Source organism: Carcharhinus amblyrhynchos, chromosome 28 (assembly GCF_965287045.1).
Source record: "Carcharhinus amblyrhynchos chromosome 28, sCarAmb.v2.hapA, whole genome shotgun sequence".
Taxonomy (NCBI): domain Eukaryota; kingdom Metazoa; phylum Chordata; class Chondrichthyes; order Carcharhiniformes; family Carcharhinidae; genus Carcharhinus; species Carcharhinus amblyrhynchos.
The window spans coordinates 32,800,855-32,821,082 of record NC_137351.1 but is presented as its reverse complement, the minus strand read 5'-3'; the positions used below and the strand labels follow the sequence as shown (position 1 = coordinate 32,821,082).

The 20,228-nt window shown below is 43.4% G+C and overlaps 1 protein-coding gene across 5 annotated transcripts in view; it reads left to right on the top strand.

Moving 5' to 3' along the window:
* Positions 1–20,228, top strand: part of arnt2 (aryl-hydrocarbon receptor nuclear translocator 2) — a 369,880-nt gene that overhangs the window by 242,527 nt on the left and 107,125 nt on the right. For all 5 annotated transcript variants that reach the window (XM_080214131.1, XM_080214130.1, XM_080214133.1 and 2 more), the window contains one exon: positions 9,168–9,319. In XM_080214131.1, the coding sequence (XP_080070257.1) occupies positions 9,168–9,319 (152 nt within the window). The remainder of the gene's footprint in view (positions 1–9,167; positions 9,320–20,228) is intronic.

Below are 20,228 nucleotides of genomic sequence, written 5' to 3'. Positions count from 1 at the left end.
TTGGTTTGTGAATTGTCCTTGCAAAATTCCCCCTTCAGTCTCAAGATGTGTAGGTTGGGTGGATTGGCCACAATGAATGTCCAGGGTTATGGGGATGGGTTGGGGTGAGGGCATGGGTGGGATGCTCTTCTGTGGTCGGGGTAGATTTGATGGGCCAGATAGTACTGTAGGGATTCTATGAGAGATGCAGACAGTGAAATCTATGGAATGAAATATCAAGGATACTAAGTTATAGGGGAAGGCAGGCAGCTTTACATCTAACAGCCCTACAGACTAGTTACATCCAACAGCCTGGCAGGCTAGAGTCATAGAGCTTTACAGCATGGAAACAGGCCCTCCAACCCAACTTGTTCAAGCCACCCCTTTCTTTAACCCGTAAGTTAGTCTCAGCTGCCCACATTTGGCACACATCCCTCTATACCCTTTTACCCATTTAACTGTCTAAACGCTTTTTAAAAGAAAAAAATTGTACCCGCCTCTACAACTATCTCTGGCAGCTTGTTCCAGACACACACCACCCTGTGTGTGAAACAATTTCTCCTCTGGACCCTTTTGTATCTCTCTCCTCTCACCTTAAACCTATGCCCTCTAGCTTTAGACTCCCCTTCCTTTGGGAAAAGATATTGACTATCTAGCTAATCGATGCCCCTCATTATTTTATAGGCCTCTATAAGATCACCTCAGCCTCCTACTCCAGAGAAAAAAGTCCTAGTCAATCCATCATCTCTTTATAACTCAAACCATCAAGTCCTGGTAGCATCCTAGAAAGTTTTTTTGCACTCTTTCTTGTTTAATAATATCCTTTCTCATAAGGTGGCTAGAACTGCATACAGTATTCCAAGTGTGGCCTTCCCAATGTCTTCTACAACTTCAACAAGATACTCCAACTTCTGTATTCAATATTCTGACCGATGAAACCAAGCATGCCGAGTGCCGCCTTCACCATTCTGTCCACCTGTGACTCCACTTTCAAGGAGCTATGAACCTATACCCCGAGATCTCTTTGTTCTATAACTCTCCCCGATGCCCTACCATTAACTGAGTAAGTCCTGCCCAGGTTCAGTCTACCAAAATGCATACCTCGCATTTATCTAAATTAAACTCCATCTGCCTTTCTTCAGCTCACTGGTCTAATTGATCAAGATCCTGCTGCAATCCTAGATAACCTTCCGCACTGTCCACTGTGTCATCAATCTTGGTGTCATCTGCAAATGTTCTAACCATGCCTACTAAATTCTCATCCAAATCATTAATATAAAATAACAGCGGACCGATCCCTGAGGCATACCGCTGGTCACAGGCCTCCAGTTTGAAAAAACAATCTTCTACAACCACCCTCTGGCTTCTGTCAGCAACCAATTTTGAATCCATTTGGCTACCTCACCCTGGATTCTGAGAGATCTGCCATATGATACCTTGTCAAAGGTCTTACTTAAAGCCCATGCAGACAACATCATCTACACTGCCCTCATCTACCTTCTTAGTTACCCCTTCAAAAAACTCAATCAAATTTGTGAGACATGATTTTCCACTCGCAAAGTCATGTTGGCTTTCCCCAATCAGTCTTTGCTTCTCTAAATGTCTTTAGATACTGTCTCTCAAAATACATTCTAACGACCTTCCCACAATAGACATGAGGCTCACTGACCTGTAGTTCCCAGGCTTTTCCCCCTCAACTGTTAAACAAAGGCACAGCATTTGCCACCCTCCAATCTTCAGGCACCTTACCAGAGACTATTGATGATTCAAATATCTCTACTGGGGACCTGCAATTTCTTCCCTCATCTTCCACAGTGTCCTGGGATACACTTCATCAGGTCCTGGGGATTTATCTACCTTGATGCGCTTTAAGATTCCAGCACTACCTACTCTGCAATATATACACTCCTCAAGACATCACTGTTTATTTCCCCAAGTTCCCTAACACCCATGCTTTCCTCAACAGTGAATACTGATGAGAAATACTCATTTAGGATCTCACCCGTCGCTTGTGGATCTGCACATAGATGACCTTGTTGATCCTTAAGAGGTCCTATTCTCTCTCTTTGTTACTCTTTTGCCCTTTGTTACTCGTAGAAGCTCTTTGGATTTTCCTTTGCCTTGTTTGCCAAAATAGTCTCTCTCAGCTCTAGTCCTACATGCTCGAGACTCTTCAACGATCCACTTGATCATAGCTGCCTATGCTAATCATTGCTTCCTCCTTTTTGACCAGGGCCTCAGTATCCCAAGTCATCCAGGGTTCCCTACTTGTACCAGCCTTGCCCTTCACTCTAAGAGGAATGTGCTTACCCTGAACCTTGGTTAACACACTGTTGAAAACTTCCCACTTACCAGAAGTCACTTTGCCTTTCCATAGACTCCCCTAATTAACTGTTGAAAGTTCCTGCCTGATATCATCAAAATTGGCCGTGCCCCCATTTAGAATTTTAACCTTTGGATCAGACCTATCATTCTCCATTGCTATCTTAAAATGGAATTATGGTCACTGGTCCCAAAGTGATCCCTCACTAATACTTCTGTCACCTGCCCTCCCTTATTTCCCAAGAAGAGGTCATGTTTTACTCTCCCCCATCCCCCCAACCCCAGTCATACCGTTCACATACAGAATGAGAAATTCCTCCTGAATACACTCAACAAATTTCTCTCCATCCAAGCCATTATGGCTCCATTATGGCTGTCCCAGTCAACAGCCCAACAGGCTAGTTGCATCCAGCAGCCCGACAAACTAGAGTCATAGAGGTTTATAGCATGGAAACAAGCCCTTCAACCCAACTTATCCATGCCACCCCTTTTTTTAACCCCTAAGCTAGCCCCAATTGCCCGCATTTGGCCCATATCCCTCTATACCCATTTCACCCATGTATCTGTCTAAACACATTTTAAAAGACCCTCCTCTACTACTATCTCTGGCATTTTGTTCCAGACACTCACCACCCTGTGTGTGAAAAAAATTGCTCCTCAGGACCCTTTTGTATCTCTCCCCTCTCACCTTAAACCTATGCCCTCTAGTTTTAGACTCCCCTATCTTTGGCTGTCCCAATCAACAGCCGGACAAGCGGGTTGTGCCCCGCGGCCCCACAGACCAAAATTTTCAAAGAGTCCCATTGCCGCTAACATTTAGAGTGACAGCAGATTGCAGATAGTCCCCACAAGATGGGGTAGCACAGTGGTTAGCACTGCTAACTAGCTTGGGTGAGTATATGGATTTTACATGTTCTCCCTGTATCTGTGCGGGTTTCCTCTGGGTGCTCCAATTTCCCCGTACATTCTAAAGAAGTGCAAGTTAGGTGGATTGACCACGTTCAATCCCCCTTGGTCTCCAAAGATGTGTAGGTTGTGAAATAGCCATGGTGAAACCGCAGGATTAAGGTGATAAGGCAGTGGGAATGGTCTGGGTGGGATGCTCTTGGGAAGGTTTAGTGCAGATTTGATGGGCCGAATGGCCTCTTCTGCGCAGTAAGGATTCTGTGGTTCTGAGATGCAGTTTCGTACCTTAGCTGAACCAACAGAAGATAGTTTCTCAGACTCATTTAGTCTATTGCGTGGTAACTGTGAGCTGGATTTGATTCATAGAATTACACAACTGAATGTTGTTTGGGAAAAGTGTGAGTTCAGGGAATGTGGGTATTACAAGAGGTAATATCAGAGAAATGGATGTGTTCAATCATTCATATGCTTCAGTGCTATTGGAGATTATAATCTTCCTTGTGTATTTTTCTTTTCATTTGTTTTAATAAATGCTCCTTATTAATTGTTTACAGAAAGACAGGCCTATTTTCTCACTGGGTTGTGCACAGTTTTTTCACGTTAATCCAAACAAATAGACATCGCTATGACCCAGGTTGGGACACTCTCGGATATACCATCAGCAGGGTTCGTAAGAAAGTCAGTGTAAATTGTCAGGGTATGATTACCCACTCCAGCGTTCTCAGAACCTGAACTTTATGCATAGTGGAAGAATGAGTGAACGTGTGGACATGGGTTATATCCCTCCCAAAGAGAAATGAGGTATGGGACCTGAACCTGTGGATTCCTCTACACTAATGGAACATGCATGTCACAGTGGTGCAAAGTTAAATACATTTAGCATGTTAGTAGGTTAACATTTGGCATGTGTACTGTGCATGTTTCATTTTTTTTCCAACCAACCTTCCACTTCACTTCTCACTCTATGATTATTTATCAGTAGAGGAGTTCTCTACAATATCTTTCTGGAAGAAGTACCTTTGCTGGAGGATGGTTTGAAAGATCCTGGAAGGATCGATGAAAGTCCCTGGTGGACAATCAGAGATCAGAGGCCGCATTTTCGTACCCCAATTCAAAGTAAAGTTAATAAAGTTTATTTATTAGCCACCAGTAAAGCTTACATTAATACTGCAATGAAGTTACTGTGAAATTTCCCTAGTTGCCACAGCTCAGCACCTGTTCAGGTCAATGCACCTAACCAGCACATCTTTCAGAATGTGGGAGAAAACTGGAGCACCCAGAGGAAACCCACGCAGACACGGGGAGAACGTGCAAACTCCACACAAACAGTGACCCGAGCCAGAAATCAAACCCGGGTCCCTGATGCTGTGAAGCAGCAGTGCTAACTACTGTGCTACCGTGCTGCCCAATTCAGGCAGAAACAGAAGCAGGTAAGCCGAAAAGCTGTAATGACTCTTGTGGCCAGGTATCCCACCTTCATTTCCAGTCAATTTTCCCCAGGGCGGGGGACCCATGGGCCTAAAGGGGCCAGTCAAAATTGTGAAGTGCTTGTTAAAAGTACAGCTTGCTGAATGCTGGCATTCAGCAGCTGCAGGCAGGCAAGGACCACGTTGGGAGTGAGTCATGGAGCTGATGAAGGTTGAAGAAGGTAAGTGTTCACGTTTTGCATCGGTTAAATAGCTTAACTCTTTGAAATAAAAATTGCAGCAGCCTAGCACAGGTCAGGAGAGGAGCCAGCATTAAGAACCTAGACAGTTCAGGGGGTTGTCACCCTCCTGGCAACACATGGACATCAGGGAAAGGTTGTTGCACTCCTTCTGAGCACGAGGAAGACTGCAGCTGAAATGGGTACTGCATCATCAGGTATCGAGGACATTGGAGATGAGGAACAGTGGCCTCCAGTGAAAGGCATTAGAAGAGGGATAGGGTATGAAGGAGACAATATCCTGAGCACACGATCTAAAGGCAGAGACAAAGATCGTTGGACCTTGAGGCTCTGGAATGGCACAGCTCACAAGAGGTAAGACAGAGGAGATGGAGCTGAAGTTGGAGGGAGAGGATGGTGAACTGAGTTGCTGTTGATGCATGGCAAGGTGACCTCCTGCCACCTTCTGGGAAGATGACCTCTGGATACCAGCCTTAACTCCCCTGTGACAGCCTGGGCAGGATTTCCCGGCTGCTCTTACCCTGAAACTGGAAAATCCCGCCAAGGTCAGTGGACACTTGCATGGTCCATGTCCTGTGCACTATGATTCCCAAAGTAGGCGGGACGGGAAAACTCTGCCCCCGCTTCCTTTTGGTCCAGTGACAGACTTTAGCTCAAACTATCTCAGAGTAGCTAGCAGCCTCGATGATAGCTGCTATGAGTTCCTGAAACCCATTTTTATTCCTACCCCCGTTAGCTTTAATTGGATAGGAAGCCTATCTCTTTATTAATTAAAGGCCCTGTCTGCCAAAATTCGGACTTAGTTTCCTACTAGAGGTGGGTTTCTGACACAAAAACAGACTTAACTCCTGTTTCCCACCTCCCTTGCAAAAGCCAGACACGTGGCGCCTTTAACGGTCATCATGGGGAACTGAACCCGTAAGAATTTGTAGTAATGCTCTGGCTTGCATAGCTCTTGAGTCACAGAGTTTGCTAATGTAGTATTCTGCCAGTTGGCATTCCTTCCAAGATAGGATGTGATGAAATCATTTGTTGCTCATGCACATAATTGAGTAATTTTTAAGATTAATCTTTCCATCTATTCATTTAAGGTTGTTTTGCATGGTGCTATAAGATTGCCACACTCACTTTGAAAGCAAACACAATGAACTCCCTACTTATTTCTTTGGAATTTAGGGTGTCTGTACTATCTTTCAGCCTGAATCAGTTTGATGCTACACCTTGCTCGCTGAGCTTTGATCCTCAATGTCTGGATCCCTCTTTACTCTCTGTGTCAATAACTGGTCTCATTGTGAAAGGTGCATCTTAGGATTCTTTGTAATCTATGTTCTTCCTGTGTATTTGTGGGTTTTCTGCACGTGCTCTGGTTTCCTCCCACAGTCCAAAGATGTGCGGTTTAGGTTGATTGGCCATGCTAAATTGACCCTAGTGTTGAGGATTACAAGGTACGTGTATGGGGTTATGGGAATAATGCCTGGGTAGAAGTGTGGTCAGTACAGGCTCAATGGACTCCTTCTGTACTGTAGGGATTCTATGAATCTATTCTATGATTTGATGTGGTTAAAGGTTATCAAAGGCTACTGCAGAAAATAATAGCTCATGATGTAGGTGCTAACATATTAGCATAGATGGAAGATTGGCTAGCATACAGGAAACAAAGTAAGCATAAATGGGTCTTTTTTTGGCTGGCAGGATGTCTTGAGCATTGTGTTACAGGGATCAGTTTTGGGACATCAACTCTTTCCAATTTGTATTAAATGATTTGGATGAAGAAACCCATGGTGTGGTTGCTAAATATGCTGATGACGCAAAAATAGGTAGGAAAATAAGTTGTGAAGTGAATATAATGAGGCTAGAAATGGATATAGACGTGAGTGGGCAAAAATCTGGCAAATCTAATATAATGTGAAAAAACATGACGTTGCCTAGTTTGACAGGATGAATTAAAAAAGGAGACAGGATATCTAACAGTAAGTGATGCAGAGGGATCAGAGTGGCCTAGTTTGTTAATTGTGAAAGGTTAGCATGCAGGTCCAGAATAGAATGTTATTGTTTATTACAAGAGGAATTAAATACAAGAATAGGGAGGTAATGCTTCAGTTATACAAGGTACTGGTGAGACCACATCCGGAGTATTCTGTACAGAAATGGCCTCCATCTTTAAGGAAAGAGGTAATTGATTTGGAAGCAATTTAAAGAAAGTTGACCAGATTAATCCCTGGAATGAGCAGATTGTCTTGTGAAGAAAGCCTGGGCTGGCTAGGCTTGCATCTGCTGGAGTAAGAAGCAACTCGATTGAGACATATAAGATCATGAGGGGACTTGACAGGGTAGATGTGGAAAGCGTGATTTTCTTTTGGTTTATACGGAAATTGGGAATCAATGTTTAAAAAAATAAAGGTCATCCATTTAGAACTGTGATGAGGAAAATATTTTTCTCTGAGAGTTGTGAGACTTTGGAATTCTCTTCCGCAAAAGGAGGCTGAGGCAGGTTCCTTGAATATCTTTAAGGCAGAAATAGATTGATTCTGGATTCTTTGTCAGAATTGCGTGTGTGTTTGGATACCTATGAGGACAAGATCAACCTTTTAACCAGGTTGGATCATCAGCTGTCTGCATAAAACCACCGAACTCCATGTGAGTAATGGGTGTGTAGCAAAATTACTGAGTGTTTCGACCAAGGACTTGAGGAGGGAATAAAACTGGCTTGGAAAGTCAATTGCATTTTTAATGTTGGGTAACCCTATTTTGATCTCTCAATCACCCTCCAAATTCTCTTGGTCGTCACGTTAGTTGTAGGACTGCTGGTTCTTGGGAAGCCCTCTCCTAAGGCTGATACGGGCCTGAGAAACAGCTTCACATAATCCTCCTTCTTGCCTGCTTTCTTGATGAAGAAGAATATGTTTTTCCTTCTGCTGAGTTGGTCAGTTAGTCAGCTGACTAGTGGATGAACTGCCTTGCAAGCCTGTTTTCAGGCAAGTTATTTGTTTGTGCAGACGAATGCTTTCCCATGCTGAAGATTACCCCCCCGTCCTCGAGAGGTTATTTTTGAAGATGATGTCATTCTATAACATTGCAATTTTCTTTTAACCAGCTCAGGATTACCTCCTGCTCATAGTGAGGAAGCTTATTCCCTGCTGGCTAAGGGGCTCATCAGTGATAGTGTAGCTTAACTTATACCAGGCTGGAGTCTTACTATTGCTGACCAGAAAGTCCCAGTGATGCACAGTTGAATATATGAGGGATTTAACAGCTCATTGTGGAAAACAAATATTCATCAAAATATGTTTCTCTTCCAAGGAAGGGGAGACTGTTCGGAATGGGTGAACAGACCTTTAAGTCCTAATTTGATGTCAATTGCTCAGTAGAAGTCACTGATATATAAAGGGGTCACAGGTGGCATTATTTTATTGGCGGACAATTGTGTGTGAAGTTGGATCAAAGAAATAAAGGTGTTTTATGAAGAAGCAGAACTCGTGTCTTCTTTACAGCAACCAAGAGGCTCAAACGGATATCACCAGTCTTTCCAAAGCTACGTGCTTGAAAATAAATCTGAAACAAAAATATTGGGACAGAAAGGATAATAACAGCATTGTTTCAGATCATGGGCACAAGTGACCATCCAAACTGTGACAAACTCTAGTCCATCCAACCGGCCCCACACAACAGTGAGGAAACCTAAACGGAGAGGCTAATTTGACAAACATTGGAAAATTTACTTATCACTCCTCTCGGTGATTAACACCAGTCCAGAAAATCTCTCTGGCCTTAATAACTCTTTGCACTGCCTAATTATTCAGGAAGTATGTGAGTTGCAAAAGCCTGCTATCCTTCAGAAGAATCATTCCTTGATATCTAACCAAGATCTAGGCGTGTACACTTAAGTGTTATTGCTGCTCGACTCTAGCCTGTTTTATCAGAACAAACTGCCAGCAGGAACACTAACCAATCCTCTCATCATCTAATAGACCTCATTCAGATCATCCCCCAAGCCTGCATTTCTCTAACGTAGAGACACCTGGCTCTGTGAGCCTGTCTTGATAACTGAGATGCTTGGTACTGGGAGTTAGTCTAATGATCCTCCACTGCATCTTTTCCAAAGCCTCATTATCACTCACCATATGCGGGGATTAAAACAGGTCACAGTATTCCAACTGAAGCCCAAACAAATTTTTGTGACTTGATGAACTGGACATTCTCTGTACAAAGTCATATAATGAATTGTCCATTGGTTTCATGTTCATTCATCTGAGAATAAACTGAACATATCTAATAATTGTTTTCTTCTCTCAAGGTTGTCAAATTGAAAGGGCAGGTCCTGTCAGTGATGTTCCGGTTCCGAACAAAAAGCAGGGAGTGGTTATGGATAAGGACAAGCAGTTTTACTTTCCAGAATCCCTACTCAGATGAAATTGAATATATTATCTGCACGAATACCAATGTAAAGTAAGTGTCTGTAATTAAATAGTATGTACACCCATGATATAGTCAAGCTGGAGTAGTGTAAAGTGAATTAAAATATATAAATATATTTCAAACGCATTGAAATATATAGGTCCAGTTCAGTTTTATTAGTGATTATATGAGAGTTGTTTCATTCATAAAAATAGAAAATGCAAGACATGCTGTCAGAGCAGTATATGTGATGAAATATGCAGAGTTAACATTGATATTCCTTTATCAGAACACAGAAAGCACAATTTTCCTGTCCTGTCCACACGGGAATCGCAGTGGACTGGACACGGACCTCACAAAGGTCTGTTGACCTTGGGCAGGATTTTCCGGTCTTGTGGCAAGCTCTTCTGGAAAATCCCGCCCAGAGTTAAGTTGGAACAAGTTCTACAGAGTTCAGCGGAAAAGGGAGTGGAATAAAGAATAAAAGAGGAGGGTTTGTGCCAGGGTGACGGGCAAAAGTAATGATGATACAGGACGCAAGGTGATGACAATGTCAAGTTGATAAACACATGATTTGCCTAGAGGAAACATATGTACGAAAAGCAGAATCATCACCATCTTCCATGAATGAATTTTTCAGGGGACCGTGGGCCAGAATTACAGGAGGTGAGCCAGCAGCAGCTGTTGTTTGTTGGGCTTTCCCTTACAGATTTGATTTCCAAGAAGTTTTGTGTGGGAAGTGGCTGCACATTAGAGATACAAACAGCGCAGTTCTCTCTCCAGGCAATCTGGGACAGGGCATGAATTGCGTAACTCTTAAACCAATCAGGTTTCAGGATTGTTATTAAATGGTGTAAAGTCTGAAATAAAAATTTGCGAAGTAATGAATTCAATAGGGAGTAAGGGGGGGGATAAAGAATGGGGAGAGTTTGGGAGACGAAGAAGAAGTAAAGCTATGCAGCTTATTTTTGTTAAATTTCCAGCAATTCAAGAATGCAGTTCCACATTCCCCCCGCCAACAACCTGCCTTCGGCTGGCTGGCACAGGGGGCCTCATCACTGCAACCCTCTGGCACTGGGGGTCGCATCGCTGCGCCTCTCCAGTGCTGGGGAGTAGCGTTGTTGGGCCTCTCTGGCGATGGTGGGAGGGGGGGTGCACATCACATGGCCCCTCTGGCACTGGGGGTCTTGTTGCTGCGCCCCTCTGGCGCTGGGGGTGGCGCTGCTGCGCCCCTCTGGCGCTGGGGGTGGCGTTGCTGTGCCCCTCTGGCGCTGGGGGTGGCGCTGCTGCGCCCCTCTGGTGCTGGGGGTGGCGCTGCTGCGCCCCTCTGGTGCTGGGGGTGGCGTTGCTGTGCCCCTCTGGCGCTGGGGGTGGCGTTGCTGCGCCCCTCTGGCGCTGGGGGTGGCGCTGCTGCGCCCCTCTGGCGCTGGGGGTGGCGCTGCTGCGCCCCTCTGGCGCTGGGGATGGCGCTGCTGCGCCCCTCTGGCGCTGGGGGTGGCGTCGCTGCGCCCCTCTGGCGCTGGGGGTGGCGTCGCTGCGCCCCTCTGGCGCTGGGGGTGGCGTCGCTGCGTCCCTCTGGCGCTGGGGGTGGCGCCGCTGGGCTTGCAGCTTTCATATTTCTATTGTTGCAAACAGGAAAGTGTTTTGTTTGCTCGATTCTGCAATAAAATATGGGTTTTTACAGAATTTCAAACTTGTGCTCTAAGCTGCAGAGTCAAAGAGCTTAATTAATTACCAAAGTATCCCCATGCTTGTGCCTTTTAATTGTTTTTTGTTGTTATGGAAAATTGCCTGTTGTGGACATTCACTGTCATAAATTAATGTGAGACTATAAGAGATTTCTATCACTAGCTGGAATATACTGTAATTCACACTCTTTTTAAGAAGCCTGTTTCTGACAGCATTCTTTGGCAATCTAAACTGCGTACTTACTACATTATATCATAGTTTAATGAAAGGTGAATGATCTTGATAGTGATTAAATAGTACTCATTGAATAGCCAGTGGAGTTGGCTTCAACTGTGGCAGTAAGCATGATTGCCTGCTTTTACTACTTTCCAAGAGCTGTTTCATTCACTTTTCCACAGATCATTGTTTGATCATCATTGTTTAGCACCTTGGTCAAGTACAATGTACCATTTGTCATTACACACCCATGTTCTCCCTCCCTGCCACTCCTCCATACTTTCAGAAGGACAGAGTGGTCTTTCGGTTGGGGTGCCCTTGATTTATATAACTCTTTATTCATAAAATTCATAGAAGTACATTCCGTAATCAAGCTTGACATTGCATGAAGCACAACCCCGATAAGTTTCTGTCAATACAAGTACCTCACTACGCTTGCCATTACACGTTGTATTTACAATGAGCAATCATGTCAAACATTCTGTGGTGCATAGAGCCCAGAGAGTTTTACAGTTTCATCTTCTATGTTCTGTCGCAAGAGGGTGTTAGACAGTGATCTTTCCCTATTGAGCCTTTTCAGTAGCTGCTATAAACCTCAGCATGAAGTCCAGGACTTGGACTATGCCAGTCTGCCCCACTCAACTGCCCACAGCTCTTTATTGAAGTTTTAGTAAGGAATGAAGTTAAATCGATAGCAAGAAGCGATATAGAATCAGAAAGCATAGAATCTCTGTGGGTACAGTTGAGGAATTGCAAAGGTAAAAAGACTCTAATGGGAGTTATGTACGAGCTCCCTAGCAGTAGTCAGGATGTGGGACAGAAAATAAATCAGGAGATAGAAAAGGCAAATATAAAAGGCAATATTATAATAATCACGGGGGACTTCAATATGCAGGTGGACTGGAAAAATCAGGTAGATAGTGGATCCCAAGAAAAAGAATTAGTGGAATGTCGAAGAGATGGTTTTTTTGGAGCAGCTTGTGACAGAGTCTACGAGGGAAGAGGCCATTCTGGATTTGGTGACATGTAATGAGGCAGATTTGATTAGGGAACAAGATGAAGGAACTCTTAGGGAGCAGTGACCACAATATGATAGAATTTACCCTGCAGTTTGAGAGGGAGAAGCTGGAATCACATGTAACAGTATTACAATTAAATAGAGGTAACTACAAAAGCATGAGGGAGAAGCTGGCCAGAATTGATTGGAAAGGGAACCTAGCAGGGAAGACAGTAGAACAGCAATAGCAAGAATTTTTGCGGGTTATTCAGGGGGCGCAATGGAAATTCACCCCAGAGGAGGAAACATGCTAAAGGGAGGATGAGGCATCCATGGCTGACTAGAGAAGTCAAGGACAGCATAAAAGCAAAAGAAAAAGCGTACAAAATGGTGAGCATTAGTGGGAAGCCAGATGATTGGAAAGCCTTTAAAAACGAGCAGAGGACAACTAAAAAAAGCAGTAAGGGGAAGAAGATGAAATATGAGTATAAGCTGGCAAGTAATATAAAAGAAGATGGGAAGAGTTTTTTTCAATATAGAAAAGGTAGGAGAGAGACAAAAGTAGTTATTGGACCACTGGAAGATGAGGCTGGAGAAGTAATAATAGGAAACAAAGCAATCGCAGAGGAACTGAATAGTTACTTTGCATCAGTCTTCATGGTGGAAGACACCAGTGGGATGCCAGAGCTCCAGGGCAGTCAGGGGGCACAGGTTAGTTCAGTGGCCATCACAAAAAAGAAGGTTCTGGGGAAACTGAAAGGTCTGAAGGTGGATAAATTACCTGGACCGGATGGACTACACCCCAAAGTTCGAAAAGAGATAGCTGAGGAAATTGTGGAGGCATTGGTGGTGATCTTTCAGTGGAATCACTGGAATCATGGAGGGTACCAGAGGACTGGAAAGTAGCGAATATAACACTGCTGTTTAAGAAGGGTGGGAGGCAGCAGATGGGAAATTATAGGCTGGTCATGCTACCTTTGGCCATTGGCAAGATTTTAGAATCCATTATTAAAGATGAGATCGTGGAGTACTTGGAAGTGCATGATAAAATAGGACTGAGTCAGCACAGCTTTGTCAAGGGGAGGTCATGTCTGACAAGTCCGTTAGGGTTCTTTGAGGAGGTAACAAGGAAGCTAGATAAAGGAGAGCTGGTGGATGTGATTTATTTAGATTTCCAGAAGGCCTTTGACAAGGTGCAGCCAAGGAGACTGTTAAGAGCCCATGGTGTTACGAGTAAGATCCTGGCATGGACAGAGGACAGGCTGACTGACAGAAGGCAGAGTGGGGATAAAGGAGTCTTTTTCAGCATGGCAGCCGGTGTCTAGTGGTGTGCCTCAGGGGTTGGTGCTGGGATCACAACTTTTCACAATATACATTAACAATTTGGAAGAAGGAACTGAAGGCACTGTTGCTCAGCTTGCAGATGATACAAAGATATGTAGTGAGACAGGTAGTATTGTGGAAGCAGGGGGGCTGCAGAAGGACTTGGACAGGTTAGGAGAGTGGGCGAAGAAGTGGCAGATGGAATACAATGTGGAAAAGTGTGAGGTTATGCACTTTGGAAGGAGGAACGGAGGCATAGACTATTTTCTAAATGGGAAAAGGCTTAGGAAATCGGAAACACAAAGGGACTTGGGAGTCCTTGCTCAAGATTCCATTAAGGTTAAAGTGCAGTTCAGCCAACAGTTAGGAAGGCAAATGCAATGTTAGAATTCATGTCGAGAGGGCTAGAATACAACAGCAGGATGTACTTCTGAGGCTCTGGTCAGACCCCATTTGGAGTTTGTGAGCAGCTTTGGGCCCCATATCTAAGGAAAGATGTGTTGGTCTTGGAAAGAGTCCAGAGGAGGTTCACAAGAATGATCCTTGGGAATGAAGAGCTTGAAGTATGAGGAACGGTTGAGGACTGGGTCTGTACTTGTTGGAGTTTAGAAGGATGAGGGGGATCTTATTGGAACTTATAGGATACTGCGGGGCCTGGATAGAGTGTTTCCACTAGTAGGAAAAACTAGAACCAGAGGGCACAACCTGTGGCTGAAGGGACGATCCTTTAAAACAGCGATGAGGAGGAACTTCTTCAGCCAGAGACTGATGAATCTGTCAAACTCTGCCACAGAAGGCTGTGAAGGCCAGGTCACTGAGTGTCTTTAAGACAGAGATAGATAAGTTCTTGATTAATAAAAGAATCAAGAGTTATGGGGAAAAGGCAGGAGAATGGAGATGAGGAAAAATATCAGCCATGATTGAATGGCGGAGCAGACTTGATGGGCCGAGTGGCCTAATTCTGCTCCTATGTCTTAAGTCTTTACATGGAAGGACCAGCGTGTTAGAGGCAAACCAATGCACCTTTTTCACCAAGTTGATGGTTTTCACAGCAGTTGATGTTTATTTTGGTGTACATCCCTGGTGACAGCCCATAGAACACTGACTCCCACATTACATAAATCTCTGACTCCCACGTTACATTAGAGTGCTGATTCCCACATTGCAAAGCCGCTCAGGTTGAACCTTGACAGAAACCAGTGCAGCTCTTCCCAGTCCTGATTTACAAAGGCACATTGTGCATGATGGTGAGTGTTGATCTGTTCCCCCACAGAGGAGCAGCAGAGGTAATTGGTAGTGGAGCAAGTTTCCAGGGTAAAGACAGCTGCCCACTTGCTGTTACTCTTGGCGGCTGTACCGCATTTGCACTTTTGCTGCAGCTTCTTTATTCTGGTGTAGGTAAATGATTGAATTGAGTGTTAAAAGCAGTTGAGGAACTAGTGGAGACCACTTAAGATCTTTTGGACACACAAGAGGATTGGGGCAAGAAATCTAGCGTAGTATCCACAATCGCGCTAAACATTCTGATGCCCGTCTACCTTTGCCAATCAAAGATTGGAATAAATCTCAGTTTAATGTTTATGCCTGTACCAAATTACAGGCCAACTTCATTAGATTGAACTTTCACTCTCTACTGAGGCCCATTTTACCTTAGTAAGCATCTTGCTGTCCATGTTTCTTTTTTATAGTCCTGCATTCTGCACTGCTCCTTTCTCACCTCCGCTGCCACTTTGCACAATTCATTCTTTATGCTTTTCGTCTCATGTTGACGCTGGCTCTTATTTCTAGTATAATTGCAGATATCCAATGCTTCTGTATTCAACAAGATTTATTAACAGGTTTATTTGAAATCACAAGCTTTCAGAGCACTGCTCCTTCATCAGGTGATGTGACAAAGTGTCATGTGACCTCACATCTTGTCCTCCCCACTCCAACACTGGTATCTCCACACGTTCACATTCAACAAGCTGATAATATTTCCAAAAGAGAACTATATATCGAGGATGATTACATTTTTTGTCTATTTGGAGAAGTAACAATTTGAAAAGATTTTAAAGATCTGATTTTTTGATGCGGATGCAAGAGCTATTTGTCTTGTACTTTGATTCACTGTATTTCATAGCTTAGAGTTCAAAGGCATTCATTTCAGCCCACTTCCTGTCATTAGAATGGTCTCTTGGGGGGGATGGGGTGGGGACGAGCAAGTCATGACATCTGATAACAGTTAATAGTCCGGGCTTGAGCTGCATCTCTGAGGTACAAAGATTGATGGTACATCCAGTAAAATAAAACACAATATTTATGATTTGTGATGCAGCATCTGTATCTCTGTGTCCTGTTCTGTTGTGCAACACTATCAAAACATGTCCTCACTTGCTGCTTTATAACTGTGAGGTTATGTGGTCAAGTTATAACAAAATACTTTCTTTATGGTGTAATCACTCCACCATGCGTCCTTGAACTGTTTTGTTAGAAGTGGTCTTTGTGACCATGACCTTTCAAAGTTTACTTGAAATATGGCAGTAGTTCAGCTTGTGCAAGAAAACTAAGTCATAAACAACAAACTATTATGCATTCTTTTGTTGATGTTGTCCCTTTAATGTTAATTTGTTTAATTATGTATGAAGAGAAATGTTAATGGGTTGTACGATTGCCAACAATTATCATTGAGAAACCTTGTTGCTTACCACCATGGCAAGATATATAATGATGTGGCGATGCCAGCTTTGGACTGCGCTGAACACAGTAAGAAGTCTCACAACACCAGATTAAAGTTCAACAGGTTTATTTGATAGCAAAACCTACTAGTTTTCAGAGCGCTGCCCCTTTGTCAGGTGAGTGGAAGTTCTATTCACAAACAGGGCATACAAAGACACAAACTCAATTTACAAAATAATAATTGGAATGCGAGTCTTTACAAGTAATCAAGTCTTAAAAGTATAGACAATATGAGTGGAGAGAGCATTAAGCACAGGTTAAAGAGATGTGTATTGTCTCCAGACAAGACAATTAGTGAAATTTTGTAAGTCCAGGCAAATCATAGGGGTTACGAATAGTGTGACATGAACCCAAGATCCCGGTTGAGGCCATCCTCATGTGTGCAGATCTTGGCTATCGGTCTCTGCCCAGCGACTCTGCGCTGTTGTGTGTTGTGAAGGCCACCTTGGAGAACATTTACCAGAAGATCAGAGGCCAAATGCCCGTGACCGCTGAAGTGTTCCCCAACAGAAAGAGAACAGAATTGCCTGGTGATTGGTGAGCAGTGTTCATTCATCTGTTGTTGTAGCGTCTGCATGATCTCCCCGTGTACCATGCCTTGGGACATCCTTTCCTGCAGCGTATCATGTAGACAACGTTGGCCGAGTTGCATGTGTATGTACTGTGTACCTGGTGGATGGTGTTCTCACATGAGGTGATGGCATCCGTGTCAGTGATCTGGCATGTCTTACAGAGGTTGCTGTGGCAGGGTTGTGTGGTGTTGTGGTCACTGTTCTCCTGAAGGCTGGGTAGTTTGCTGTGGACAAAGGTCTGTTGGGGATTGTGCGGTTGTTTGAAGGCAAGAAGTGGGGATGTGGGATGGTCTTGGCGAGATGTTTGTCTTCATCAATGACGTGTTGAAGGCTACGGAGAAGATGTCATAGCTTCTCCGCTCTGGGGAAGTACTGGACAACGAAGGGTACTCTGTCCACCATGTGCTGTGTTTGTCTTCTGAGGAGGTTGGTGCGGTTTTCGCTGTGATGTGTCGGAACTGTTGATCGATGAGTCGAGCGCCATATCCTGTTCTCATGAGGGCATCTTTCAGCATCTGGAGGTGTCTGTTGCGATCCTCCTCATCTGAGCAGATCCTTTGTATAGGGAGGGTTGTCTGTAGGGGATGGCTTCTTTAACGTGTTTAGGGAAGAAGCTGGAGAAGTGGAGTATCATGAGGTTATCCATGGGCTTGCGGTACAGTGAGGTACTGAGGAAACCGTCTTTAATAGAGATGCGTGTGTCCAAGAATGCAGCCAATTCTGGAGAGTAGTCCATGGTGAGTCTGATGGTGGGATGGAACTTGTTGATGTCATCATATCGTTGTTTCAGTGATTGTTCACCACGAGTCCAAAAGAAGAAAATGTATCTAGTGTATAGCATCGGTTGAAGATCCTGTGCAGTGAAGGGGTCTTGTTTGAACCTGTGCATGAAGATGTCGGCATATTGAGGTACGAATTTACAAGATAAATAATGACAACTCATTTTATTCATGACAACAAACTCCCTGTACCTATGACATGGTTGTAAATTTAATTTATTCCATCTAAACATTTGTGAATCATGTTTTGTTTTTAATATTTAATTAGAACACTACATTACTTGTTTCTTTTTAAATGCTTCTCGAGCATTCAGAAGTTTGTTGGCTCCCACTGTTCTAGGTGACTAATAGCACTAAATCAGGATTGTGGTTAGTGTTGCATGTCTTTTGCAACATTTTGATGGAATGGAACTTCAAAATTAATCCATGGAACATTACATGTGGTATAGTATTTTCGAGGTAACTGTATACTGAGAATTTTTCATGTTAAATTTGTGACTCAAAGTGGATTGACATTTTGGCTTGAAGTCAGGATTGGGTTCTTTCAAATTGTGTCAACTATGAAATGGAAATTGCCAGTAATTCAACATCATAGATGTTTCATGTCTTTGGCTTCTGACTGGTTTGGGACGTGGAGTGTCTTGTGTGGTAACCAGCTATAGAAGTTAAAGTTCAGATTGAAGCTTCATAGCTTGGAAGTTAAAGTGTTGAAATTAAAAAATTCAGGCGATCTCTGTACGGTAGTGGAAAATGTTTCAGCCTACTGACCTTCAAAGGAAGTCAGTCTCTGCTATTTCTTCACAGGCCCCCACAACATTTTCCATTTTTGGCCTTCACCTGAGGGTGAGCAAGACCAGATTTTTTTCCATAACAAATACTAAAGGCAAGATATGAGGATACACTTACAAATGAAGGATTAGCAGAAGTCAATTTTTTACAGAATGAGAGAGGACGAAAGGCCAGGATTTAATTGGCAAATATTTATGTCAATGAAAAATGTGAAAAATCTCTTGTTCCTGATTTGCTGTAATTGACTATAACTGCTTAGCTGTTTCTCTGTAACCTCAGATATGCTCCGGTCAATCTGATTTGGCCGTGGAGAGTTCTCCTTGTGCATAAGTAATTCAAGACCTTCCATTGGATGCATGATGTCCAGCGCTGTTTGTGTAAGAAGTCGACTGAGTGCCTTTAGATTGCTGTAACCCAAGAGAACACTAACACAGCTTCCTTATTTCTTGTCAAAGCCTCAAGCCTTCTACTTCTCACTCAGGCCAGACTAGGGGCTTGCAGGGATAGACGTCAGATCTGTAAGTCTAAGATTGGGCTTGTTACATGGTACTGCTTTGGGAACACATTGTATTTTCCAGAAGGTGAACATTGTGGGCTGGAGGAGATTTGTCCATTTCAGATCATGTCTATCTTAAAGGATGTGCAAAACTACATTGGGAATTTGGGAAACCATGAAAGAATAGTTCTGTGACTTCCCTGAACCTGTGTTACTCTTTCTTTGCTTTTTTTAAATCATTCTCTCTGTCTCTGTATTTCTATTGCTCTCTTATAGTGTCTTGCATCATATCCCTGAACTTGATTCAGTACCCTACTCCTGCAACCCACACTCATGCTTTGATAACCAACAGCTCCCCTGGATAGCCTCCCGTGTTTCATTCTAGTAAAGCAAGAGCAGTTCCAAAACTTTGCTGCCCATATCCCAAGTCCACCAAGACCCGTTCACCCTTTACCACTGTACTCATTGAACTACATTTTTAAAATTGCTCAAAGGCGTTGCCTCTTCCTATCTCTCTAATGTTCTACAATATCACATGAATTCTACACCACTCCGGTTCTGGCCGCTTGTCCATCTTTGATTTGCTTAATCCTTCTGCTGGCAACCATGCCTTTGGTTATCAAGGCCTCAAGCTATAGAATTGCCTCCCTACATCTCTCCACCTTGCTTTCCATCTTTTAGATGCTCTTTCTATCTACCTACCTTTTTTATCTGTCTTCCTATTTCTTGGTGTGAAATTGTCTGATAACACTCCTGAAAGCAGCTCGAGTTACTGTACTAAAACAGCTTTATAGACAGGTTTCTGTGTCCGACCTCTCTCTCCACTTTTCTCTGATATAAATTTCTTATCTCACTCTATTATTCTGCTTTTGTTAATGTGTTTGTGTTACAATCGAGTCTCTATTTATATTTCTTTAAGGCTTTCATTGATTTTAGTCATTGTTATTCCAGTGATCTCTGCCCACTGTGTTAACTTCCTTCAGCTCAATTTCCTGTAATACTTTCTCTCGATGGGATCAGAGCCAAAGCAGCTGGGGCCCTGGAGGGAGAAAGCAGGTGGAGCCAAACCTGGACAAAATGCTGTGGAAGGAAGCAAGTGTCAGGGCAGGAGGAACTGCGTTATCAACATGCATAATGCCTCGAGTTCTCCTGCTCTTGTAATCTTCACATCAGGCCTTGGGATGTGAGTTGGATGGATAATCAAGTGCAGGATTCTGATTTTATGTGATGAATTAGAATATACAGCACAGAAGCAGATTATTCAATATTTTATTTATAGCCTTCTCCCATCTCTCCTCGTCTAACTCTATCAGCATAACCTAATTCTTCCTTCGTCATGCTCACTTATCCAACACCGTAAGCACATCTATTCCATTGGCTT